The 27,967-nt window shown below is 44.7% G+C and overlaps 2 protein-coding genes across 9 annotated transcripts in view; one reads left to right on the top strand and one right to left on the bottom strand.

Annotated features, from left to right (window-relative positions):
* HORMAD2 (HORMA domain containing 2) overlaps nt 1-27,967 on the bottom strand; it is a 236,046-nt gene that overhangs the window by 155,624 nt on the left and 52,455 nt on the right. The window contains exon 1 of one of the 7 annotated variants that reach the window (XM_082203294.1): nt 318-452. The exons of the other annotated variants lie outside the window; for them this stretch is intronic. The gene's annotated coding sequence lies outside the window, so the exon portion shown is untranslated. Of the gene's footprint in view, nt 1-317; nt 453-27,967 lie in introns of those variants that run through there. 7 annotated transcript variants of the gene reach the window in all.
* On the top strand, nt 409-27,932 carry LOC309521004 (acyl-CoA dehydrogenase family member 11-like; the record flags this gene model as incomplete). 2 transcript variants are annotated; one of them, XM_082203134.1, is made up of 15 exons in its annotated part: nt 409-954; nt 3,810-4,042; nt 4,573-4,672; nt 5,733-5,850; nt 10,774-10,916; nt 11,407-11,556; nt 12,561-12,655; nt 13,390-13,489; nt 14,302-14,442; nt 14,949-15,041; nt 15,266-15,430; nt 16,668-16,775; nt 24,581-24,752; nt 26,886-26,952; nt 27,655-27,932. In XM_082203134.1, 15 exons carry the CDS (start codon nt 409-411, stop codon nt 27,779-27,781), a joined length of 2,358 nt encoding a protein of 785 aa, XP_082059260.1. In that variant the 3' UTR covers nt 27,782-27,932. The 2 variants fall into 2 exon arrangements, with proteins under 2 accessions (XP_082059260.1, XP_082059261.1); XM_082203135.1 differs by lacking the exon at nt 15,266-15,430.

A 27,967-nucleotide genomic window follows, 5' to 3' on the forward strand; every position in this document is an offset into this window, starting at 1 on the left:
ACCTCCGTCTGAGGGAAAACCTCGGGCCGTTTAGTTTCATATTAAAGCATTAATCCGGGTTCAGTGCCTCAAAGCATCTATCTCCAAAGGCTGGGCTGGGAGAGACTCGCTGCCTGAGAAACTGGAGAGAGATTGCTGCCAGGGTTTGTGGACAATACTGTGCTCGATGGACCAAGGGACAGCTTCCTATTATCTTGCAAATAAAGTTGGCTTGGGTCGAGGGGAGGGAGTCTGCTCCGCCAGCTCCGCTGTTTCCTTTTCCTCCTCCTTTTGCCGAAGTTGGGGAAACCTTCAGATCGGTGCTTTGCAAGCTGTACCTATGAAGTCTCCTTTCGGCGTTGCTCGCCGGCCTCATCCTGCCGATTGCTTGGCAAGGGAAAGAGATCCATTTTTCTTTTCTTTTTTTTAATGCAAACCCCAGCCATGCCTCTGGGGCAATTGGCCTACTGGCCTGCAGAGGAGCTGTCTCTTTCTAAACTTGTCTATGCACGCAGGATCGCCCCCGTTTCGGCTTCCGCCTTTACTGAACTTTTTAATCGTGTTGTTGGAAGGGGGAGGTGGCTCAAGGTGAAACAAACGCGCCCGCTAGGTTCTTTCTTCAGCCGCTTTTGGTTTGCTTTTTGGCTTTTGGTTGGTTGGTTTGTTTTTTTTGGCAAGTTGGCCATGTGGACGCATTGCAAGCCGAAGCTGTCAAACTGCGAAGTTTGGTTGCAAAGCTTAGGGCAAGCAGGGAATCAAAAGTGCAAAGCTTGGGGTAAGAGGGCAATCGCGTTTTCCAAAGGCTGGAATCAGCAAGCGGAGCCCATGGATCAAAAATGCTCCTCACAGCACCCAAGGGAGCTTTTTGCCAGGAAAGAAATTGGGGTCTTTTGTCAAGAACAGCCTAGGATTGGAAATCCATACCTGGAAGATGCTTTTCTTCAGGATTACTTGAAATCACAGCTACCCACTGAGGTCTGTATTTTATATATCATATTATATACATAGACACACAGATAAATATTTAATGCATGCGCATGCACACACAAAATGTTCTGTGACATCTAAAGACTCCTAGAATTGTAGAATTAGAAGGGACTCCAAGGGTAATCTCATCCAACCCCCTACAATGCAAGAATCTCAGCTCGTTTGCATGGATTTGACTGCTTCCTCAGATTTTAAAAAAAGCAAGACTGAGACTCTTAGGGCAGCACCCCATTCATCCAAATGTAGCAGCCTACACTGAATTCCAAAGCCAACACGCAATGCGCCGAAAAAGGCAATAGAGTATGCCGCTGAGAATAAGCGGGCCTCGTACTTAGACCAGCAGACAGTTCTCAACTTTTTATGAATTTGATAAAGCATGTCGAATGATATTGGCCTTCTCGTATCGCAGCTGGGGGGCTGCAGCCTGCGCCAGCCCTCCAAGGCCCTCCGCACGACAAAATCGGCACACGGGTCAGAGGAAAACACTGCCTTGCAAAATAATGATATTGCTGCCGCCTGTAAGTTGAGGGTTTTAGGGGCGCGGCCCAAGCGTCTCAAGTGTACTAAGTAGGATAAAACCTCTGACTTGACGGGAGGGGAATTGCTTCTAGCGGCATAGGTTTTACTGCGGAATTTTAAGAAATCCGCCCAAGCTTTCTTATAAGATCTTAGCGTGGAAGGAGCCACCGAGGCTAATACTCCCTGAATCACTTCTGGTTCCCAAGACTCCACAGGTGCTCTGGGAACGGCTGAGGAAGCGGTTGTGCATCCGGTGCTAATAAGCGGAAGCGATCCATCTGCAAACGAGATAGGGCATCCACAATGTCATTGCTAACACCAGGAACAAATTTGGCGCAGAAGTGGATATTGCGTTCTAAGCACTGGAGAACAAAGGAATGCAGAAGGGCACCCACCCTTGGGGACTGGGCGGCTTGCCTGGCAACAGCTCTCCAGGGGTTTGGACAGGGAACCTTTCCCAGCCCTACTGGGAGCCACCATTGGGGATTGAACTAGGGACCTTTTGTCTGCAAAGCAGATGCTCTTCCCCTGAGTTACAGCAAAGTATTTTGCCCTCCACTGATTTAAAAGTCAGATGGGTGTTTGTTCTTTGCTTAAAAGTTATGCAAGAAGCCAGCAGTTTGCCCTGTTCCCAAGTAGCTGTCCACAGTTAAAAACAAACCTCACTAGTTGAAGCAGGTGAAAAGTGAACTATGTATGGGTCATTATGTATCTGCAGTTATTAAGTACAGTGGTGCCTCGCAAGACGAAATTAATTCGTTCCGCAAGTCTCTTTGTCTTGCGAGTTTTTCGTCTTGCGATGCACGGTTTCCCATAGGAATGCATTGAAAATCAATTAATGCATTCCTAGGGAAACCGCCTTCAGACCAGGTCCGGGGACAGTCTGTCCCCGGACCTCTTCTGAAGGCTGGGGGGGGGGGGACAAGGGCTTTTCTTCCCACCCCCAGCATTTTAAAAAACCCCGGGACAGCGGAGGACTTCTCCGCTGTCCGGGCGATCTTAAAATGCTGGCGGGCGGCATTTTAAAATCGCCCCGGGACAGCAGAGGACTTCTCCGCTGTCCGGGGCGATTTAAAAGCCCCTGGGAAGGCAGGCAGGGGGGACAAAGACTTTCGCCCCCGCCCGCCTTCAGAAGGTGTTTCCGCCCCCCCGCCCGGCTTCGGAGCAGCGTTCCGAAGCCGGGCGGTGGGGGCAGGTGTTCCCGCCCCCCCGCCCGGCTTCGGAGCAGCGTTCTGAAGCCCGCGGTGGGGGCAGGTGTTCCCCCCCGCCGCCCGGCTTCGGAGCAACGTTCCGAAGCCCGGCGGTGGGGGCAGGTGTTCCCGCCCCACCGCCCGGCTTCGGAGCAGCGTTCCGAAGCCCGGCGGTGGGGGCAGGTGTTCCCGCCCCACCGCCCGGCTTCGGAGGAGGTCCGAGGACAGTGGGAAAGACGCGCTGCGCTTCCCCGCTGTCCCGGATATTTCCCTATGGGCTGTCGTCTTGCGAAGCAAGCCCATAGGGAAATTCGTCTTGCCAAGCGCCTCCAAAACGGAAAACCCTTTCGTCTAGCGGGTTTTCCGTCTTGCGAGGCGTTCGTCTTGCGAGGTACCACTGTAGTAACTTTTATAAGTGCAAGACAGTCTCCCAAGCCATGTTTTGGAGGAAATTCCAAAGGTTCAGGCAGCGGGGTTGATTCTTTATAACATAAGCGCATTTCAAATAGCAGCAGTACATAATACAGTGGTGCCCCGCAAGACGAAATTAATTCGTTCCGCAAGTTTTGTCGTCTAGCGAATTTTTCGTCTTGCGAATCACGAAATCCCATAGGAATGCATTGAAAATCAATTAATGCGTTCCTATGGTCAAAAAAAGTCCAAACAAAGCCAAATTTGGTACAACAACAGTTTATTAACTGCTCTTTAAAGTCACACATACTGTAAAGAGCAGTTCAAAAATTGAAGGGAAAATAAATTAACTTTATAAATAAAACATGTCTTTGTTTTTAGACAAAGGAAACAAAGTCGCGAGACGTTTTTGTCTTGCGAAGCAACCCCATAGGTGAAATTCGTCTTGCGAGGCAAATCGAAAACGGAAAAACCTTTCGTCTAGCGAGTTTTTTGTCTTGCAAGGCATTCGTCTTGCGAGGTACCACTGTACTCAGTTTAAAAGGATCAGTACAAGAGACAGTTGAGGTCAAACAGGGAGCCCAATGCTTTGTTTTATGTTCTGCTTGCTGTGATGTTTTGTTTTGTTTTTGTTTTATTTTGTTTTGTTTTATTTTAGTTATTTATACATACATACATACCAGTACGTACTTGTCCATCTGCCCACATTCTTTTACTTTGCAGGTGTTTGCTGACGTAAGTTTGGACCTTGAACAGTTTGGGGCTCGAGTGAAGGATGAAATTGATCTCCTGGGACGCGAGTGTGAGTTAAACCCTCCACAACTTAAGCAGTTTGATGCCTGGGGGCGGCGTGTGGATGAAATTATCACCTGCCCAGCCTGGAAGAGGATGAAGGAGATCTCGGCTGAGGAGGGGCTGATTGCTGAGGCTTATGAGAGGAGATACTCTAACTGGAGGTACAAATTTAGTTGACACTTTCAGACTCTGTTGGCCACACTTCAGGGCAGTGAACATGTCCATATACCTCCAGTGCCATTCAAAATGAAATGTCCCTACAGTGGAGATAGTGACACTTTTCTAGACGAAAGCACTCCCACAGTAGAACTCCCACAGCATGTAATGATTGGCCACCGATTTGGATGGCTTTACAAGACAGCAAGGCAAATGCATGTAAGGCTACTATCAATGGCTACTAGCTAGGATGGCTATGTTCTGCCTCCACTGTTGAAGGCAGTATGCCTCTGAACTCCATTTGCTGGGAATTGGAAGTGGGAAGACTGTTGTTGTACTCATGTCCTGCTTGTGAGCTTCCCATTGAGGCATCTGTTTGGCCACTGTGAGAACAGAGTGCTGAACCTGATAGGCCTTTAGCCAAGCTCTTCTTGTGTTTTTGTGTAGCTATAATCCAACTGAGATCTCTCTATAGCAAATATATTTTTCCCTTGGCATTTCTAAATTCAGCAAGGCTTTATTTCTCCTTCCACAGCCGCGTTCATCAGATTGCCAAACTGTACCTTTTTGCACCTTCTTCTGGTGTTTTTTCATGTCCTCTGGCCATGACTGATGGAGCAGGAAAAGTAATAGAGGTGAGATCACAAGTCAGTGCTCAGCAGGTAGATCACTATATTGCATTGCTCTGAATTAGACTAAGTTGGGGGTTCATTTCTGGAATGCTGCTACCAAAGTAAAACGCCCTCCCCATAAGTTCCCCTTACCAAAAGACAAAACCCCTATGCACAACATTATTATTTACAAACCTTGGAGAGCTGCTAGACTCATACTGAGCTACGCTAATGGTCTATATAAGACATATTCCTCAGTTCCTCAAGGCCTTCCCTAATAAGGCCAGATTGGGAGTTAGCAAAACTGGTGCATACGTGGCATCCTGGCTCTGCTTAGATCCAAAGTGAAGCATATCAGCCAGCTCTGCTGAAAAACCTTTTGGCTGTTATCTGAGAGGCAGATCTTTGGCAGCACAACTGGTTCCACCACACTGGGCTCTGAGACTACAGGGCATCATAGTGAACAGAGCAGAATGGAAGGCAAAGGCCGGGGGTGGGGCTCCAAATTTTGGCCTTGCACAGGGTCACAGGGTACCACTGATATTTAAAAGACCAAAGTCTAACCCTAACTATCTGGAGTTTTTGGTGTGAGACCTCTGTGGGAAAGCTCCCATGCCTGACTTTGCAGCCCACCCAGCCCTAGCCAGACTGTCATAGACTGGTTGGATGCAGAGGAGTGGTGGGAGGCACCAGCAAGGGAACCACCAGGCAAAGAAGGCTCAGAGCCAGGGCATTTGTGGTAGGACAATGATGCAGGGTCAGAGGAAAGTGTTGAAAGCTGAATGAGCAACAGGGTTTAGTGAGCAGGAAGAGGCTGTGGCGGAAGGCAGCCGAGCCTCAGAGGTGTCAGAGGAATGGGGCCAGGAGACAGAAATGAGGCAGGCTGCTGAAGAATTCAAGGAGTCTCCCCCTCCTGCTGAGACCAGCTCTCCTCCCACCTGGTCTCCCAAAGCATGCAGAGGAAAAAAGAAGGAGGAGCAATAAATGACAGGACAAAGGAGCTTTGGGCTGCTGTGGAAGGAACCAGGAGAGGAAATCCTGTTTGTTGTTCTTTCTTCCGTCTGTTTCCTTCAACTCCCAACAGTCCTTGGGTATCCCCAAACCCCTCAAAGAAGTTTTTATCCACTTGACATCACGTGACCCTGCCAAATTCTGGACTTCTGGCCAGTGGATGACTGAACGCAGAGGGGGCTCTGATGTTGGTAAGTGTACCCCAAAGTGGGAAGTCTGACACAGAGTGCAATACAAAATGCATTCAGAAATGAGTGGTGGTGCAGCCAGATAATGTTACACCAACAGCCTAATGGTTTGTTGAGGCATGGGGAGAGGTCATTTTTTTAAAAAAATGATATTTATTGAAAAAAGTGTTTTTTTAAAAATTACAAAGAAATAAAAAGACAAAGTTACAAAGAAAAAAGACAAAAACAGAAAAAGAAAAAAGAAAACCATCATTTTCAAATTCTCGAATTTCATTGCCTTCTTTCCATGACCTCCTCCTCCTCCCATCTCTTGTATCTTGATTAATAATTGTCACAGCAATTCTTTTCCATAATTCATAGTATTCTGTCCTTACATTACCTTACTCTATTTTCATCTTATCTTATAAAAAACCTTAAAACTTAAGACTTAAGTCTTATTTTTACCAGCTTCTCATAACCATAACCTTTTTACCTGATTCTTTAAACATTTTTACAAGAGCCAAGTAATTTCATTTCAACATTTTTCCAACATTCATAAAACATTTCTGATAATAAAAAGAAAAAAAAGAATAAAAACAATCCAATCTTCTTCCAGCGTCCCCTCTCCCCGGTCCCAGGATTGTCAGTCCTTTTTTTTAAACCCATTAGTCTGGCACATTAACCTGGTGATCTTATATCCGAGGCCTTCAAATCTCTTCCATGTCCCTTCCACAGCTCTTCTTCATATTTTCCTTTCACTCGTGGGAACTCCAGCTTGGTAGTGTTTTTGACCCATTTCAACAAATCAGCCCCTTTCTCATTGTCCAGACTAGACTCCATGTGGTATTTTAAAACATGTTTCAGATTCCCTCCAAGATTGGGAGTCCCAGCAGCTCCAAACCTCTGACGGCCCATTGCCAGACTCGGAAAGTCCAAACATCCCTGCATAGGGGGGTCAGTCCAACCCCCCATTTCCAAATCAATCCAAACTTTGTCTTTCCAAATCTGTTTTTTCCCAAGTTCATTTGTCAAATCCAAAGGCTCATTTTCCTGCTGGGCCAAAAGTCCCTCCATCCCTGGTGCCCAAGATTCAACAAGGTCTTCTTCTTTCAGTTGTTCTGTCATGGCACGCTCCTGTTTTGGTTCCTGAGTGGGCTCCATATAGTTTCCCACTACCTGTTCAAAGGTTCTGGCCGCATTAGTCATAAAATCCGTCTTCTGACTTAACTGATCCAATAGGGCATTTATTTTACAGAAAGCACCCAACAGTGCATCTGAAGGCATTGTCCTACAAGGTCACAAATCCTTTCCCACAGTTGTAATCAGTAACAGCTGCAAGTTCCCAGGATTTAGTTACAATTTCACAGTTCCCCTCTAGGGGGAAAAACTTCTGGTTGTTCTTTTTCTTGAAAACAATAGCAACAAAGTTTCTTTTTTAAGATATTTTGTCCATATTTGTTCTTTTAAAAGACGAAAGGAAACAATGGAGTCACAATGTTTCTCTTCTTTCAGCTATCTGTCAAAGACATTTGTTTCTGGTCAATGAGCTTCAAACATCAATTCTGACACCCCGCTCCAGGGTCAGGACGGTGAAAAATTACTTTGCTTTAGCTTCACTTCTGCAGGTTTAAACAGCTCAGGAAAAAGTCCCCCTTCTTCTCCTGCTACCAAAGGGGGGTTCAGCGATTTTAAATGATGAAAGTCGATCCTTTAAAAGTGATTTTTAAGGCTCTAGTTTGCGTTGTCTTTGCTTTGTTCTGACTACAAGGAAACGGAAGAGTGACTTCCTGTTTAAACCTTCCCGTTTCAGTACCAAATTAGGGTTAATTTTAAAGTCCAAATTCCTTTTTATTTCACCAGTTCTTATTTGAAGTCCAAATATTTAATGTTCCAGTACTCGCGGTTGGTTATTTTAGATGCCAAATTGTCCCAGGAAAAAGGCAGCGCTCTCCGGCAACGGCTATGCGGCTTCGCTCCACAGAAAAAGCAGTTAACTCACAGCACCACGCCACGTCCCCCTCTTCACTTCGGAGTCCGTTTGTGTGTTCCTTTGTGGGTTGGGGGGGGCGCTAAGGGTGCCCGCTGAGTCCCACGGTCACAGGCTTCATCCGCCTGTGATTTCCAGAAGGATCCCCGCTACGCCGCAGTGGAAAAGACCCGTTTCATGCGGAGCTGGTCCCTCCAGTTCAGAGGGAGTCCGCCATTGCCGGTGGCGCCACCCTGGAAGTCCTGGGGGGGGGAGGTCATTTAGATGGCCATGTGTATAACGCCTGTTGTGAAATGCACAATTAACATTTCTCGCACCACCCCAACACCTCTTCCATTCCATGCTTTTAACTGCTTCCACATTTCTAATGGAAAAGAAAAATGAACAAATGAAAAACAGTTTACCAACCTGGTAATAAGAAAGATAATACTCTAAGCATGTGCAGTCTCACAGTTTAAAAATTCAATTACCGTATTTTTTACCCTATAGGACACACTTTTCCCCCTCCAAAAATGAAGGGAGAAATGTGTGTGTGTCCTATGGGGTGAATGCAGGCTTTCGCTGAAGCCTGGAGAGCGAGAGGGGTCGGTGTGCACCGACCCCTCTCGCTCTTCAGGCTGCAGGAAGCTTTCCGCAAGCCGTGGGAGAGCTGCGCGACTTCGCAGCTTGCGGAGAGCTGCCTGCACCCCAAAGCCTGGGGGCCGCTGAGCTCAGCGCCCCCCAGGCTTCGCGTGGCTCTCTGCAAGCCATGGGAGGGCTGCGCGAAGTCATGCAGCCCTCCCACGGCTTGCGGAGAGCTGCCTGTTCTGGGGGCTGGAGTCGGGGGAAGCTTGGGCTTCCCCCGCCCCAGCACCGCGCCTGGGGGGGGGAAATAATTTTTTTTCTTTATTTCTCCCCAAAAAAACTAGGTGCGCCCTATGGGCCGAAAAATACGGTAACTCACATCACCACCATGACTATATGACTAAAATAGGATAGTTTCTTCTTTCCCCCCCTCTTTTTTTCATATTCTACATTTTTATTAATTTTCCATTGATTATACATATATACAGTCTAGATTACATAAGTTGCATATAACATAGCTGTTACAAAAATCATATATATAGTAGACAGTTATTTTAGGCTCCGCCGAGCCTCGGACTTCCCTTCACTTCATTTGTAAGTATCAGATAATTTCTAAAGTTACGTGTTTTATCTCCTTTACATATTTGCCAAACACTGTTAGAGTTATTCTAACCCTCCCAGAGTCATCAAAGTTCTATACTTGTCTCTTATATACGTCAGGTATTTATTCCAATTTTCATGAAACTTCTGGTCATCCTGCTCTCTTAGTCTTCCTGTTATTCTAGCTAGTTCAGCATAATTTATCATCTTGATCTGCCAGTCATTTATAGTAGGTATTAATTCCATTTTCCAGCTTTGGGCTAACATAGTTCTAGCGGCCGTTGTGGCATATAGAAACAGATTTTTGTCCTCTTTTTTGATTTCTTTGCCAACTATTCCTAGCAGGAAAGCTTCAGGCTTTTTGGGGAAAGTATATTTTAAAAAAATTTTAAGTTCATTGTAAATCAGTTCCCAAAAGCCTTTTACTTTCCTGCATGTCCACCACATATGATAGAACTCACCATCACCCTCTCCGCATTTCCAGCATTTCTTAATCTTCAATTTGTAAATCTTAGCCAATTTCACTGGTGTGAGATACCACCTATAAATCATCTTCCAGAAATTATCCCTTAGTGCCGTACACGCCGTGAATTTCATATTTACATTCCACAATTCTTGCCACTTTACAAACTCAATGTTGTAACCAATATCTATGGCCCATTTTATCATGGCCTCCTTCACCTCTTCGTCTTTTGTATACCAATCCAGTAAGAGGTCATACATCTTAGATAATGTTTTGTTTTTACCTTCTATGACTTCCACATTAAATTTAGATTTTTTATCTTCAAATCCCAGTTTCTTTTTATCATCTTTTAACAGATCATTCACTTGATGGTATTGCAGCCACCCCGTAAGTACATTCTTTAACAGATCATTCACTTGATGGTATTGCAGCCACCCCGTAAGTACATTCTTTACCTCCTCATAGGGCTTTAGTTTTATGCCCTGATCAGTTTTATTGATAAGTTCTTCATAGGTGGCTTTTTCCCCTTCCATGTTAGTTTTTTTGACAGTTAAGACATCTATTGGTGAGATCCACCATGGAGTTTTCTTTTCCAGCAGGTTCTTATTTATTTCCCATACTTGAAATAATGGTCCTCTAATTATATGATTTAGAAAGCCTCTATGAACTTTCACATTTTCGTACCACAGGTACGAGTGCCACCCGTACCTGTTATCAAAGCCCTCTAAATCCAAGATATCAGTATTCTCTAGCTTCATCCAATCTTTCACCCACGTTAAACAAGCCACTTCATAATATAAACTCAAATCTGGTAAAGAAAAACCCCCTCTTTCTTTTTTATAAAATAGGATAGTTTCTAATGCTTTCTCATGTGATTCTGTGAAACTTGAACTCAGATCTATTCGCAGGCTTCTGGGGAAACCCATCCAGATGGGTGGGGTATAAATAATAAATTATGGGTAGGTAATATATAACCAATCCTATGGATTGCAAACATTGTAGCTGCTTAAGTTTTCCTATTGCTTAAGTTTCACCTTAGGAACATAGGAAGCTGCCTTATACAGAGTCAGTATTATCTACACAGACTGGCAGCTTTTGTCCAGGGTTTAGAGCAGGGGTCTTTGCCAGCGCTACCTAGAAATGCTGGGGTTTGATCCTGGGAACTTCTGCATATGAAGCAGGTGCCATGACCTTTTCCCAAAGTTACTGAGGTGCCAGGTTCTTTTTTCGCTACACTGCTGAATGATAATGTTGCTTTTTCTTCAGCTTGAAGCCAGTGCTGGTTATTTGTGAAGATCAGCAGCAGCTAAGACTGGGTGTTCTTTTCTTGCAGCTAGTGGCACAGAGACGGTAGCCCTGGAACTCCCTGATGGCAGCTACAGTCTCCATGGCTTGAAATGGTTTACTTCGGCCACCGATTCAGATATAACTTTGACACTGGCAAGGAGCATGACTGCTGATGGACAAATACAGCAGGTCAGATTCCTAACTGGGGAAACTGAAGGACTAGCTCACAAGCAGTAATCAGTAATGTGGAAGTGGGGTGAGAAGCAGGGTCCTTCACTGGCCATTTTGACAGGTGTTAGGGCCACTTACCTGCCCCTCACCTGACATCACATGATCCATTGGGCCTTGCTGTGTTAATCAGCTGATCAGCACTGACAGCAAACCTTGTTTGCCAAGAAACTATCCAGCGTAGTACACTTTAAGGATCCTGATTGTTCCCTTACAGCCATGTCTTTACCTGCCACATCCTCATTTCACATACGATGTCAGGTGAGGATCAGGTGGGCTTGGTTTGCAGAAAACAGCTTCACAGACCAAAGAGAACCCTTGCCTGGCCTAATTTGGTTCACAGACTGGAGGTTTCCCATTGCTGCACTAATGTATTGCACAATGTATTCATTCTAGCTCCATTCTCCTTGTTACCAGTCAGTGTTTCTCACCTTTGCATTCTCGGCTGCAGGGCTCCAAAGGTCTGTCTCTGTTCTACCTGAAGATGCGCGATGAGGAAGGGAAGCTGAATGGGATTGAGATACAACGGCTGAAAGACAAGCTGGGCACAAGGCAACTGCCGACCGCAGAGCTCCTCCTAAATGGAGCCAAGTCACTCAAGGTGAGCAAAAAGAAAAAAGGGTGGAGGAAAACTTCCTGCAAAGCTCAGATTCTACTTCCCTGGTATGAGACAAAGGAAAGCAAGGTGCTCTGGAGCAGGGCAGCTCTCTGTGGATTTTGCCCATGCATGGAGCTGCCATGCATGTGCAGAAGCAGACATCTAACAGCCAAAGCAGCATGGATGAGAATTTCCGCCTCCTTAGGAAAACCAAGTTACTAGGAAAAAGAAACAGCATCAAACTGTTAAACAATGCCTTCTGGAGTACTATGGTACTCAGAGGAAGACTAAGAGCAGGCCAATGCACTCTGTGGCCTCTACCTTACAATCTCCTCACAGATGGGGAACCTCAGACCTGGAGGCCAAATGCAGTGCTCCAGGTCTCTCTATCTGGGCCTTAAAACGTCTCAGGCCACACTCCCTACTGGCCCTACTTTATAGCCCAAGGGTTGTTTTTTTTTCCTTTCGGGCCAGTGTGAAATGTGTCCTTGAACTCCAATAATGGCCTTTGTCTGGATGGAGAATAAAGAGGTGTGTGTGTTGAAAGTAGATGATTGTCCATGATCACTTTTGCCTTTGGTCCCATCCACCACTGGCATCCTCGAAAATTCGTTTCTTGGCCTTCATGCCCTTTCAGCTTCTGTTATGCAGATCCTTACCAAAGAATTGCATCAATCGTTTGTTAGCATGTTTCAGGTTTGTTTTGCTTACTGTGCTGCCCCCTCACCCCATTCCTGTTGTTTATACCCTATGAGCTGCTCTTCCCTTCCTAATGGCTAGATATGTATCTATGCAACTGTACTGTGTGTACGTATTTCTTGACTGAAGAATTTGTGCAGAGTTCCCACTGCTCTGCTTAGGAGTTACGGGCAGGCGGAAAAGGTATTATAGGCTTTTATGCCCCAGGAAGAACATGAGAGAAAGCAAATAGATTCCCTTTTTACTAAATTGCAATCCAGACCATGCTAACTAACCTTATTCTGGCTTTTTCTGCTTCGTGCTTCCAGATCTCTGCAGAGGGCCGGGGTGTGGCTTCCATTGTAAACATGCTGACCATCACTAGGATCCACAATGTCATTTATGCAGTTGCGTGCATGAGAAGGTAATTCATGTCCTCTTCCCTAAGACCTACTGGGCCCTTAGGATTAATTATGGCTCTTTGAATCATGCTGCTGTCTGAATAAGCATTAAAGTAAGATGAGGTTGGCTGTGAAAATGCTGTTAAGAACCTCCTGGTTTCCAAACTGTGGTAGTAAACTACAGTTCCCAGGATTCCTTTGGGAGAAACATGTACTTGCAGTGTATGGTGCAGATGGCAACTTACTATCTCTCAAATAAAACCACTGCTTGTGGGCTATAATTAGCTACCTCAATCAGAAGTCTACACAGAGGAAGAATAAGGATGTTGTTAGACTACAGCTCCCATAATTTCTGACCATTGGCCATGCTGGCTGGGGCTGGTGCAAGTTGTAGTCCAGCAACATCTGGAAGGCCACAGGTTAGTCACTCCTCTCAACAGCTGTGGGCTTTGCGACCTTGGGGCATGTCTTCTCACATGTGACCTTTTTGGGGCACTGAGGTCATCAGGAGAGGCCTTGCTCCAAATCCTGCCACTTTCTGGAGCCAGACTGAGTGATTTCCCAATTGGCTTGCCAGCTAACAAAAATCCTCCCTGACTTTGTGTTTTGAATAAGAGCTATCAAGGAGGTAGGCTGTTTGTAGTATGTGAGCAACAAAGTGATGCATCTAAAGCATAATTACAGCATGATATGAGAGCAAGAGTAGGAAAAATAGCCAAGTGCATTTAATTAGCTAAAAATTGCCTTCCATCTCCAGAGTGATCACCCTGGCAAGGGATTATGCCACCAAGAGGGAAGCCTTTGGAAAACCCCTGAAGGCTCACCCTTTGCACATGCAGACTTTGACTCGAATGGAGGTGAGCATTCGGAGGTGCTGGTTTTGTTTGACCTTGACCCTTGAGGTCTTCCCCTGCCACCTGCGAAGCACATGAGACTCCCCTCCACATTCACATTCCTCTTGGTCGTGAGGTGAAGGTGGTTTCTTCTTTCTCCCTTGAAAAGCCCATAGAGCCGAAGGAGGAAGTTGGAAGAGTGAGGTTCTTTCTCACAGCCTCTTTCAGCTCCATGTGCTTTTCAGACCTCAGATAAATTCTGTTGTATCCAGCAGCTCCCTTAGAAAAGCAGAATGCCTGTGTTTTTCTGTCTCAAGGTGGGGTGGGAGCTTACCAGTGGAAGTGCAAAAAGAAGTGACCAGAGGTGGTGGCAATGGCTCTCCAGGATTTCAGGCAGGGAACCTGGATATATCAGGCACTGAACCAGGATTTCAGGCAGCCCTAGCTGGATATGTCTGGCATCAGACTTGGGACCTAATGCATGTTAGGCAAATGCTCTACCACTAAGCTAAAATCCATAAGACATAGGAAGCTGCCTTAAACTGAGTAAGACAACATTTCATTATTGACAACAGTTCATTATTGTCTACATTATTGTCTACATTAACTGGCACTGGCTTTCCAGTGTTTCAGGCAGGGAACACTTCCAGCCCTACCTGGATATTCCAGGGATTAATCCTGGGACTTTCTGCATGCCAACCAGGTGTTCTGCCACTCAGCTACTTCCCTTGCCCAATATGACATCATTGTTTCTCCAGCCTAGTGTTACTTGTTGTAAGAACATTGTGTGCTCCTCCACCCTGCCCCAATGATCCCACGCTGTCTTGCTCCTGCAGGTGCAAGCTCGAGGAGCATTCCTGCTGATGATGGAGATAGGGAAATTGCTTGGACTGGAAGAAACCAAGAAGGACACTGAACAAGACCAGCACATGCTTAGGCTGCTGACGCCTGTGGCCAAACTTTACACTGGGAAACAAGTAGTGTTTCAAGGCCTAGAATTTGGTTTCATGGTTTAGTTATATATTGGGCTCTGAAGCAAAAAGGGAGGATTCACAGAGGAGCCAGATGCTAATTGTGGGGGAGGAAAGGAAAGGAAAGAACAAAACTTGGTAATTGTTTAATGGCCAAGTGGTTGTGAACTAGTAACACCCTGCCAGGGTAAGCGTATTCAAGAAATTGAACTATTATAAACATATTGGAATGATAGCTACTCAGATGTTTACCTGGATGGGCTTCTGCCCTAGGGTGGTCCCTTAGCCTTGATCCTCTTTTCAACAAGCCTTTCCCATCCCCAGATTCTAGAGTGCAAAGTGGGATAGTGCAAATGTGCTGCATTTCACCTCCCCACACCCCAGTCTGCTGACAGGTCTGTAATGCGCTTTAGATGTATATGAAGTTGTCAGAGATGGGCGGAGACCAGGAGCAGATCTCTGGGTGTTCAAGGCTAATGGGAATGTGCACATACCGCATGTCTTTGTTGCAGGTTGTTGCGGTTACCTCAGAAGGTCTGGAGTGTTTTGGAGGCCAGGGCTACATGGAAGATACAGGCCTGGCAGGAATTTTACGGGATGCCCAGGTATTAAGCCACACACCCACACCCTACAAAAAAGGCATTTTAGCTTCTCCTTCTTTTAGCAGCCTATATCCTATAGCAGTGCTGTTGAGGTAGAGCAGGGGTCAAAAACTGGCTTCAGAATCTGGGTGGTGGCTCCATTATTTGGAGACTCCAGGAGCTTAGACATTGCTTGTCACAGTGGTCTAAGCTCACAATAGAATTAGTTATTTTCACTCTTCTTTCAGGTAAAAGTTCTGAGGTTGAAAAATGTACTCTCTGCATCTGTTTCTCCAGGATTAAGAATGCACCAGCTGTTGATACAGAATGTCTTAGAAAGAACAGCTTCAAACTGTGTCCCCACAGCTTGTAACTGGATTTACACGCCAAATACCAGGGACTTCAATTTAACGGCAGGTGTTAATCATGAGTTAGATACAATCCCTTAGTGCCAATGTTATTTCTTCAAACATGGATATTTATAGTAAGCCAGTATAAGTCTCCTGAGATGCCCCAACCCTCTGTCTGCTGTAACAAATGAACACAGCTGGCAGATTGTGAAAGATGGACCAGTTCTCAGCACTATCAAGGAATAGTTATGCAAACATAAACAGACTATATTTGGGAGGGGCATTCAAAAATATTAGTTGGAGGACAATCCCTTCTCTATTGTAAAGCACATCCGGGAGACTGCATTTCATCAGACAAGGCCTGGGGGCACGTGTCACCATTCCACTCTCACTTGTTAACAGCGGTCTTCTGTTCTTTTTGGGTGGCCCGGGGGAGAGTGTGCACTGGGCGGGGGCCGGACATGCAGGGCCCAGAGAACCCACCATGCCAGGCTTTCCCTCACTGCCAACACTGCTAAGTGTACGTACATGGGGCATGGAGGGTTCACGGAGCCTGCGTGCTAGCTCATCCCTGCCCACCAGAATCATCCCTGCCCACCAGCTCATCCCTGCCCACCCATGCAGGCAGAAGCCTGGCTGACCGACATGGCCCTTGGCTGGCAAATCCCCATCCCACCCTGACGCTGGCCAGGCAGACATTCACCAAGGGGGCTGGGGACACAGCTGTCAGGCCAGGCCAGGCTCCAGGGCTGAGAGACCCCAGCAGCAGGCAGGTGGGACAGGAATCCCTGTGTGGCTCACACCCCCTAAAAATCATGCGCCTGCTGCTCTCCCCCCCCCCCCCCGCCCCATGCTATTCCCCTGCTTGTGAATATAGTCTGGATGGGAACAGCATCCTCTGCTACCCATTTTCCAACTCAAAACCATGCTGACCAGTGTATTTTGTGACCAGAAAGGGCAATTTGTTTCTCAGCTTTCTACGTTTATTTTCTTCAGGCTTTTCCATCTTGGTGCCCTCCAGTTGTTTTGGACCACAATTCTTAGCTGTCCCAGCCAGCACAGCCATAGAATGCTAGAGCTGGTGGGAGTTGTAGTCCAAAACATCTGGAGGGTGACAGATTGGCAGAGATTGATATATTGCAGAGATTTCAGGAGCGATATTTCATCTGGAGTGACATGCAGTTGCTCTTACTCTTCCATCCATTACTAGTCTAACATCTCAACTTTCCCTCAACGTCTTAGATTTTGGCTTCCCTTGTCATTTTGTTTGCTGTCCCACTTTTCTCTGACTCCCTGACAGGTGCTAACTATCTGGGAAGGAACAACCAATATCCTCTCTCTGGATGTTCTGCGCTCCCTCGTCAAGAGCCAAGGAAAAGTGCTGGATGCATTTTTCTCTACTGCCCAGGTGAGCATTCCTCAACAAGGACACATTATTGTTAATGTCACTGCTACAAATGTAATCCTAAACTATACAGTGGTACCTCAGGTTAAGTACTTAATTCGTTCCGGAGGTCCGTACTTAACCTGAAACTGTTCTTAACCTGAAGCACCACTTTAGCTAATGGGGCCTCCTGCTGCTGCTGCGCCGCCGGAGCACGATTTCTGTTCTCATCCTGAAGCAAAGTTCTTAACCTGAAGCACTATTTCTGGGTTAGCGCAGTCTGTAACGTGAAGCGACACTTTACTGTTAATGCCACTGCTACAAATGTAATCCTAAACTATACCTACCTTCCAACCTGGTGCCTTCCTAATGGTTTTGACTGCAATTGCCAACAGCCATGGCCAACAGAGTTGTGCTGGCAGGGGGTGATGGTATGTGTGTGTGTGTGTGGTTTTGTTAAACTTATATTCTATCCTTCCACCCAAACTTTTTTTTTATTATAAATTTTTTATTGGTTTTACAAAAAATTTTAAACAATACAAACATATAAAAAGACATACAAACATGTATAATTTCATAACCTTTCTTTCATAAACCTCACTTCTCAGACTTCCCCATGCCTCCCCTTCCTCCATCCCAATGTCCAAAGTTATTTCAGCAACTTCTAAATAGTTTTGTCAAACATGTATCTTCCTAATCTTTCCTTCAACTTAATCTTATATCGCTGTCATCTCCTTTTCTTTCTCAAAACCTCGGCATTTTAGCATTCAACAACTTTATAATAGTTCTTAAGGTAGATTTTGAATTTCTTCCAGTCTTCTTCCGCCGTCTCTTTCCCCTGATCACGGATTCTGCCGGTCATCTCAGCCAGTGTCATATAGTCCATCACTTTCATCTGCCATTCTTCCAGAGTGGGTAGATCTTGTGTCTTCCAATACTTTGCGATGAGTATTCTTGCTGCTGTAGTAGCGTACAAAAATAAGTTTCTATCTTTCTTTGACACCAATTGGCCGACAATGCCCAAGAGAAAGGCCTCTGGTTTCTTAGGGAAAGTACATTTAAGTACCTTTTTCATTTCGTTATATATCATTTCCCAGAAAGCCTTAATCTTCGGGCACGTCCCCCAAAGGTGATAGAAAGTACCTTCAGTTTCTTTACATTTCCAACACTTATTATCAGGCAAATGGTAATTTTTTGCTAGCTTGACTGGGGTCGTGTACCACCTATAGATCATTTTCATAATATTTTCCTTTAAGGCATTACATGCCGTAAATTTTATTCCGGTGTTCCACAACCATTCCCAGTCAGCAAACATAATGTTATGACCAATGTCCTGTGCCCACTTAATCATAGCTGATTTAACTGTTTCATCCTGTGTATTCCATTTCAGCAGCAAATTATACATTCTTGACAAATTCTTAGTATTGGGTTCTAACAGTTCCGTTTCTAATTTTGATTTCTCCACCTGGAAGCCAATTTTCCTGTCTTGTTTATAGACCTCCATTATTTGATAATAATGAAGCCAATCTCGTACTTTGGGTTTCAATTTCTCATGACTCTGTAACTTCAACTTATCTCCATCTTGTTCCAAAATTTCCCAATACTTAGGCCATTCAGCTTCCATATTGAGCTTTTTCAACGCCTTAGCCTCTAAGGGTGACAACCACCTAGGGGTTTTGTTTTCCAACAAATCTTTATATCTTATCCATACATTATATAAAGCTTTTCTGACAATATGATTTTTAAAGGCCCTATGCACCTTGATTTTGTCATACCATAAATATGCATGCCAACCAAATACATTGTTAAAACCTTCCAAATCCAAGATGTCTGTGTTCTCGAGGAGCATCCACTCTTTCAGCCAGCAAAACGCTGCTGCTTCATAGTACAGTTTAAAGTCCGGCAGGGCAAATCCCCCTCTTTCTTTTGCATCTGTTAGTATTTTAAATTTTATTCTGGGCTTTTTGCCCTGCCAGACAAATTTCGAAATGTCCTTCTGCCACCTCTTGAAGCAATCCATCTTATCAAGAATTTGCAATGTTTGAAATAAAAATAACATTCTAGGCAGTACATTCATCTTAATAACTGCAATTCGGCCTAACATTGACAATTTCAAATTTGACCATATTTCTAGATCTTTCTTAATTTCTGACCAACATTTCTCATAGTTGTCTTTATACAAATTCAAATTCTTCGAAGTCAAATAAACCCCTAGGTATTTCACCTTCTTAACCACTGCCAGCCCTGTTTCATTCTGGAATTTCTCCCACTCCATGGCTGTTAAGTTTTTTTCCCCAAAACTTTAGTCTTTTGTTTATTCAATTTAAATCCGGCCACTTGACCAAATTCTTGAATTAATTCCAACACCCTTTTTGTACTAGTGTCTGGTTCTTGCAAAGTCAATACTAAGTCATCTGCGAAGGCCCTTAACTTATAATGTTTAGCTCCGACCTGTACCCCTTTTACCTGCTGGTCATCTCTAATCATATTTAGCAATACCTCCAGGACAGAAATAAAAAGTAATGGGGAAATTGGGCACCCCTGTCGAGTTCCTTTTTCTATTTTAAGTTCTTCAGTTATCACATTATTTACAATCAACTTTGCTTTTTGTTCAGAATATATAGCACCCATACCATTCTCAAATCCTTGACCCACCCCCATCCCATGAAGATTCTTTTTCATAAAGCTCCAAGAGATATTGTCAAAGGCTTTCTCCGCGTCCACAAAGATCAAAACTGCCTTAGTGTTTATATTCACTTCTAGCAATTCCAAAATGTCTATTATGTTCCTCACATTATCTGATAAATGCCTTTTTGGGAGAAAGCCTGCTTGGTCCCTATGAATCTTCTCCATCAACACTCTTTTAAATCTTTTTGCCAAAATGTCTGCAAAAATTTTGTAATCCACATTAAGTAATGATATTGGGCGGTAGTTCTTAAGTTGGGTCTTTTCAGTCTCTGACTTTGGTATGAGTGTAATATACGCTTCTTTCCAGGATTCTGGTGCCCTTTTCCCCTCTAAAATCTCATTGCAGACTTCCTTTAATGGTTGTATCAGCCACTCCTTCAAAGCTTTGTAGTATCTGGAAGTCAGCCCATCTGGTCCCGGAGATTTGCCCAGTTGCATATTCTGAATGGCACCCTCAATCTCTTGCTCTGTTATTCTCTGGTTTAGATCCACCTTGCTTTGATGAGAGATTTTTTGTAATCCATGTTTTTTAAGGAATTCATCTATATCCTCCTCCTTCTGCGGTCCTTGTGAATATAGTTTTTTAAAGTAACTCAAAAAAGAGTTTCTAATCTCATTGGGTTTAGATATATTCTTTCCATCCACCTCTAGATTTGTAACTGCATTTAGTTTCTGTCTCTTCTTCAATTGCCAAGCCAAAAGCTTACCACATTTGTCTGCAGATTCAAATGTCTTTTGTCTCATTTGCTTTATCTTCCATTCTATCTCTTGATTCATCAATTCCATATATTGTGTCTGATATAACTTAATCTCTCTCAAGATCTCCTGTGACTTTGGTTTTGATCTCAATTTCTTCTCTCCTTCTTTTATCTTTTCCAAGATCTTTTTCTCTTTTTTACTGAGTTTTGTTGAATTAAAAATCCTCGCATCACAGCTTTACTTGCGTCCCAGATCACGCTTTTTTCTAGATCAGTTTTTAAATTTATTTCAAAATAGTCCTTTAAAGTTTTTTGAGCCTTTCTGTGGATCTCTTCATCTCGAAACAGGGTGTCATTCATCCTCCATCTGAATTGTCCAGTTGTTGTAAGTTTCATTTCCATCTTCACGGCATTATGGTCAGAGCAAGTCTTTGGGCAGATTTCCACTTTCTTGATCTTTGGAGCCATCCCACTAGTAATCCAAATTTGGTCGATTCTGGTCCAGGTCATCATTGCTTGAGAAAAGAAAGTTCCCTCTCTCTCGAGAGGGTTCCTTGTTCTCCAAATATCTATTAGATCCATATTTTCAGTCATTTCAAAGAAAGTCTTTGGAAGTCTCCCTTCCTTGGAAATTGTCTCTCTTTGTGCCTTGTCCATATTTGTAGAAACCACGCCATTCATGTCTCCCATCATTACTACATTGTAATCCAAATAGTCCATCAGAGTTTCATGTAGCTTCTTAAAAAATTCCGCCTTGCCTTCATTTGGTGCATAAATTCCAACTATTAACAATTTTTCTCCTTGTGATTGTATTTCAATTGCCAGGTATCTTCCTTGTTCATCTTTAAACATCATTTTTGGAGCCAATTTCTCCTTTGCATAAATCACCACTCCTCTTTTCTTGACTTTATCCGATGAAATAAATTCTTGTCCTAGTCTTTTATTTATAAGTAGTTTCGTGTGTACCCTGGTCACATGGGTTTCTTGTAAACAAATCAAATCCAATTGTTCTCTTTTCAAAATATGAAAAACTTGGTGTCTTTTAATAGGCATATTTAGCCCATTACAATTCCAGCTAAGGAATTGCAGGGCCATCTTGTTATTTGTCACTTACTCCTCCAACCGCTCCAAGTTGCTGCTCTTCCTCTGACGGTAGTTTAAGTCCGAATGATAAGTTCAGGATATCTATTGCTCCTTTTACCTCTGGGATTGGGTCTACCGTTCCCTTCTGCAAATCCTCGTGGTTTCTCTCCAGAAACTTCTCTTTGTCTTGAATTGTTTTTATTTTCACCTTCTTTCCCTTATAATTAAAGGACAATCCTTGTGGAAACTCCACCTGAAAGGTATGTTGTTCTTTTTCAGCAGGTAGACCAGATCTTTACAGAAGGCTCTCACCTCCAAGATATATTTAGGGATGTCTTTAAAGATTTGTATATGAGAATTTTCAATTTCCAAGGCCTTTTGGTAATGTAAATCTAATATTTTGTCTCTTTCTTCCTTGGATCTGAAAGTGATCAGACAATCCCTCGGGGTCTTTCTGTTCTGTCTCCTGCCCAATTTGAATGCTGTTGTTATCTTGAATTCTTCTTCCTCCAATTGATCCTGCCAAAAGTCAGAGAATTCTTGTGTAAGGAACTCCACAAGGTTGTCCCCTTCATTTTCGGGAACTAATCTTAATTTCAAGTTTCTCTCTTTTCTCTGTAATTCCAACAAAGACAAGGCCGCATCATGTTCATTCACTTTTTTGGAGATCAGTTCTAATTTTCCCTGTGTCTCTTCAGCAATATTTCTGGCGTCCTCTGCAATCTTGCGTGTTGCGGAGTTTTCTTCAATCAACTTATTTATAGATTCCGTGTTAGATGTCACACTTTTCGTGTTCAAGTCCAGCCTTGCTGTTAATTCTGTAAGTTTTTGTGAATTTTCTGTACTCTGCTTTGTTAAAGCTTCTAAAGATTGATTTATCTTGAGTAGCGCCTGTGTCATTGAATCCATGGAAGCGGCTGTCACTTTTTCTTGCCCAGCTGCTCCTGCTGGTGTTAAACTTGATATTGAGCCCCTTTTCTTTTGCTGTTGTTTTGCTTTAGCTCTAGTTGTTCTCATCTGCTGGGCCACTCATATCCCAAGGACGTTCTCACAAGAGCAGTTTCCTAATGGAAAATTCCTCTGTCTTATTCTGTTGCGTTGCAACTGTTACTACTCAACCCCCTAGAGGGAGCAATCCAAAATGTCCAAGTAAAGGAAACAAGAAAGAACAAAGAAACCAGGCAACTTCAATATAAATGCTGCAACACTTTTTCTGTATAGTTCTCTGTCAACACTGTCCAGTAAATTGTTGCAGCAAAGTCCCAAAACTTTGTATCCATTAAACTTTATAACAAGTAACAAGTAGCAAGTAACCAGTTTCTAAAAGCAGTTCAATGTCCTGGTACCTTATTTTGGCAGTCCGTCTCAGGAGGTTAAGGCAGCGGAAAGCTTTTCTCTTTCAATAAATCATGCAGGTTAATAAAGTCCCTTTTTCTCCCCTCTGCCCCTGCTTGCTAGAAGGGAGACTCGTGTCTAATGCCAGGCTTAAACAGTCATCCAATTGTTCTCACTCAGATGCAGCTTTATGTTTCGTTGCTTTATCAATCATGCAGTCGGGGAAGGCAGACTTCCTTGATTTTAACCTTTCCCGTTTTCGGCCGAATTTTAAGTTTAATTTTAAAGTCCCAAATAGTCGTCCTAATCTTACTCACGGGTTTTTCAATGCAGTTCCAATTTACAGGAAGGAATCGGCGCTCTCCGTTTATGGCGACGCGGCTTCGCTCCGCGGGCTGGGTTACGACTCTCAGCACCACGCTCACTCCCGATGCCGTTCCGGAGCCTTTAAAAAGGCTCTTTCGCAGTAAGGGGGGGCGCTTCTGGTGCCCACCGAGTCTCCTTGTTCACAGGCTTCCGTGCCTGTGATTTTAGGGGTCCCCCGCTTGCCGTAGCGGGTCAGACCCGAACTCACGGAGCAGTCCTCCTCCGGAGCTCGGAGAGAGGACCGCCATTAAACGCTGGCGCCGACCAGAAGTCCTCAAACTTATATTCCATCCTTCCACCCAAAGGAGCCCAGTAAGCAAGCAAGCAAGCAAGCAATAAAACAATCAAACATCTTAAAAACCATTCCAGTACAGATGCAGACTGGGAAATATATCCGCTTAAAAGGCTTGCTGAAAGAGGAAGGTCTTCAGCAGGTACCAAAAAGGCAACAGAAGTGGCACATAATGTTCAAAGGGAGCAGATTCCAAAGGGCAGGTGCCAGAACCCTAAAGACCTGATTCTTACAATGTGTGGAATGAACCTCCTGCTAAGATGGCATCTGCAGAAGGCCCTCACCTCCAGAGCATAATCATTGACTGGGTATATAGGGGGTGAGATGAACGTTCAGGTACTCTGGTCCCAAGGTCTATAGGGTTTTATACACCAAAGCCTACATATTGAACATAGCCTAGTTTGTGGCTGAATCCCTCTGGAGGGCACCATGCTGGGGAAGGCTGCATTAAGCTACTGTTAAGATTGCAGAAGGTGGAAAGGAGTGCATAAGCCACATCCATTCCTGTGCCCTCAGCTGTGATGAAGAGATTGCAGCAGTTTGTCTATGCTAAGAGTGGTTTTCAAAGAGACAAAGCTCAAATATCATGAATATAAAGACGAATGGTTGTTTTCTAGAGTTTGTGAATAGACGTGTGTAATAGGGGCCAAAGTATTTAAGAAATCACTATACTTTTTAACACCATGTTGGCTGGGGCTAACAGGAGTTATAGTCCGAAAGGCAGAGGGTAACAGGTTGAGGAGCAGGCCACTATTAAGAGGTGACAAAAACATCTAGCATAGATGGCTTGATTCTTAGCCATGCTGTCAAATGGAAGGTTATACCAGCTGCACTTATACACTGCAGCCGACACACTAAAATGTCATGAAACACAGTTTGGAAAGCTCTGACTCAAGGTTTAACGTATTTGATCCCGGCTGTATTTTTGTATTTCATTCCATCTAACATCATGTGTGTTTATTCTATGACATGGGAGGGGGACATGACCCTCCAGATGTGATTGGGAAGCTGCAACTTGGGATTTGGAGTCTCCATCAACTAGCTGACATGGGCACTATTCAGGAATGATAGATGTAGTCTAAAAATAGCTGGAGGACTACAGACTCCCCCCTCCCCATTGCACTATGTGATAACGCTTACGCATGTGATAAAGTGGACTCAAGTTCTTAAAAGTTTATGTCATACTAACAACTGTAAATCCTTTAAGGTACCCCAAGCCTCTTTCTTGTTCAGATCAACATAGTTGTCTGGAAAAAAATGTAAACTTTGGTTCAGATTTGCTAACAGCTGAAATGATGGTTTAGATTGGACAGCAGTACTGGCTGTTTTGAGAAATACTGATTACCATATGATTGATTTCCTTGCAGGCCAGGTTGAAGGTGGCGCTTAGCGTCTCTGAACTGGAAATTTCTGTGCAAATAGTTCAAAATTCTCTCCACAAACTCAGACAGTTCACTCAGAAAATAAGCTTAAAGGGGGAAGCCGCAATGCAGCTGTCTGCAAGAGACTTTGCCTATGCTCTGGCACGGATCTATGGAGGTAATGAAAAATGCTGTTAAATAATCACTTTGCCAGCTTACTACAGAATGATGTAGAATTCAGTGCAGTAGGCTGAAGCTTATGATCACCAGGCATTTCTGGGTGATCTTCCAACCCAACTCTGAACTGCGAGTCGCTGACCAATAATTAAAAAGTGGCATTTTTTTTGACTGGATGCACAGCCACGTAGCAAGTGACTCATCTCAGGCAGGAGTAAAATGTCTTAATGTAAAAGATGCAATAAATTTACTTTGGGATAGGGAGAAGAAATCCATAATTGAAAAACAGCTGTTTCTAATACCTTCACAATCAAAAAAGGATTTTTGACAGGCACAAAATGTGTTCTGGTTCCCGATACAAAGGAGAGTCTGGCTGCCTCAGTACAACTAACTTCATATGGCACATAGCAGTACACAAGAGGGCAGCACCAAATCAGTGGACATCAAAAAGATTTAAGTTATCAGCACAGAACTGAATTTCTTGGAAAGCCAGCACATCAAGCTGGAATACCGTATTTTTCGCCCCATAAGACGCACCGGCCCATAAGACGCACCTAGATTTTTTGGGGGGAAATAAAGGGGAAAAAAATTATTTTCCCCCCAGGTGCGCTGCGCTACACCAGGAGCTTGGGGCGTGCGGAGCTCAGCGCGCCCCAAGCTTCTGCGTGCCGGCAAGGTCTCCGCTAGCGTGGGAGAGCCGGGCGCCTCTCCCAGGGCTAGCGGACCCCTGCGCTAATCCAGAAGCTTGGGGCGAGCTGAGGTCAGCGCGCCCCAAGCTTCTGCGTGCCGGCAAGCAGTCCGCTAGCCCTGGGAGAGCCGCGGGGCTCTCCGAGGGCTAGCGGATCGCTGCGCTACACCAGGAGCTTGGGGCGTGCTGAGCTCAGCGCGCCCCAAGCTTCTAGGTGCGCGCAAGCAGTCCGCTAGCCTTGGGAGAGCTGCGGGGCTCTCCGAGGGCTAGCGGATCGCTGCGCTACACCAGGAGCTTGGGGCGTGCTGAGCTCAGCGCGCCCCAAGCTTCTAGGTGCGCGCAAGCAGTCCGCTGCCGCCCCAAGCCTCACGCACCCGGTGGGACCTCCTGCCGGGTGCGCAAGGCTTGCAGACACTCGCCCGAAGCAGGGGGAGCCCTCCCGAGGGCTCCCCGTGCTTCAGACGACAGGCTGCCGCCCCAAGCCTCGCGCACCCGATGGGACCTCCTGCCGGGCGCGCGAGGCTTGCAGGCATTCGCACCATAAGACGCACCCCAATTTCCCCTTCATTTTTGGAGGGGGAAAAGTGCAACTTATGGAGCGAAAAATACGGTAGTTTATTTTCACTGAGGCAATTGTTCCTAAGAACATGTCTCGGAATTCTTCAGAAGATGCTGGATGCACAATCTCCTGTCCATGTGAACTGCTGTAGTTTTAAGCAAGCAGGCTGCCAGTGATCAGTTAATTTCAGAGAATCCAATGGCCAAGTCACCTTTCCTTGTTGCTCCCAATCACTGCCATTTTCTGTTCCACCACCTGTGACTACCTGATCTATTGACTACTTCCTCAGGCATACACCCATCGGGAAACACTATCTTCATTACCTTCTAGTTTAAATTCCATTTTTCAGCTTTTGCCTCTGAAATTAAGTTTGCCAAAGACAAAACACCTGGCAGGGGTGTGAAAGAGATGGCACTAGATCTTTGGACTGCTGCTACTTTAGGTGTATACGGGGGTGGGGGGATATTCACAAACTAGTCTGTATGCCTCAAAGGTCCACCATTTCAGTTAGAGGGTTGCATACCATTCAGGGAAACCTTTCAGGGACCACAGACTTGTGATGAGTAAGGCCAAAACCCAAAGTGGTGGAGAAATAAATGTAAATTTTACCTTTTGCAATAGAGTAGCTTCTATGCACCCCTGTCCTCCAGCAAGCAGCATTATTAGAGCTCAAGGGAATACTCAAGCCAGCCTAAACAGGCAAATATGATATGACAGAAGGGTGGTGAGGGGTGGGTCTAGGGAGAGTCTTAAGGGCCCAGTTAAGAGTTGCTTGAGCGCCATATTTGACCCCTGAACCTGAGGTTTCCCCTCCCTGCTGTAGCAGAATAATGTTACTAGGACGATAGCTCAGTAATGCTAACTACCTATATATTTGCTTTACATAGGAGTTCTCCTGCTGGAATATGCTGCCAGGCCGAATGCATCAGCCACAGACATCTATACTGCTCAGAGGTATTAAATAAGCTTAGTCCATCATCCAAAGCAATTTCTAAGATGGCACAGACATATTCATATTTTTAACTGCTTAAGAAAGGAATGCTGAAAGTCAGTGCAGCTGTCAAGGCTGAAGAGAAGCAGTTTAGATCAGACAACCTCTCATACGGCTCTAGAGAGCCAGGCTGTATACATGTAGGGAAGCGAGAGAGGGACATAATGAGAGGACAGAGCTGTGTGATATTGGTGGGAAGGTGGTCAACTCTCACATAAACATTTCAGAGTGGTCAGTCAAATCTATCCAGCAGGCTGCCCTGTACTGTTTGGTTTTCTAAAGGGACCACGCGTGCCTTGTGATCATTAGGCTCCAGAAAATAGGTGGCAGAGCAGATGGTCTCAAATCTCATCACTAAATATAAATATTAAATGTTGATGCTTATGTCGAAGAGATAGTATTTAGTTTCCCACATACATCAGGGCAGTTTCTTGCAAACCTTTAGCCAGGCGGGAAATCTATGGCCCGCTGTACGTTGCTGAACTAGAACTCCCATCAGCCTTGACAGAGGCTGATGGGAGATGTAGCTCAGCAACACCTGGAGGGCCAAGGGTTCACCACCTCTGCTTAATGCAGTTGGAGAATCAGTGATGGGTTTAAAGCTTAAAACCAGATTCCCAGTTTAAATCAGTTGTACACAAAGGGCTTTGCTGCAACTCTTACAGATGGTGTCACCAAGACATGTGCCCTGTGGACAGTGAAGACAAAGCTGGGTCTTATAGCACTGGAGCAGCTTCTCTGGATACTTCCTTGGTTTATGACAAACACCCAGTTCTGAAAGGAAGACTATAAGAAGGAAGGCAGAAGAGATGCCATGCACTATCCTGGAATAAAGAAGTTAGTGGGGAGAGAGAAAGTTCTAATACAATAAAAATGGTATTGCTTATTCTGAAGTAAGCTGGCAAAGACTACAGTAAATAAAAGTAGAAATTTGAGAAACAAACAGCCTTTGTCACAAAACACTGCATTCAACTGTGT

The sequence above is a fragment of the Podarcis vaucheri genome, assembly GCF_965113315.1.
Source record: "Podarcis vaucheri genome assembly, chromosome: 16".
In the NCBI taxonomy this organism is placed as follows: Eukaryota; Metazoa; Chordata; class Lepidosauria; order Squamata; family Lacertidae; genus Podarcis; species Podarcis vaucheri.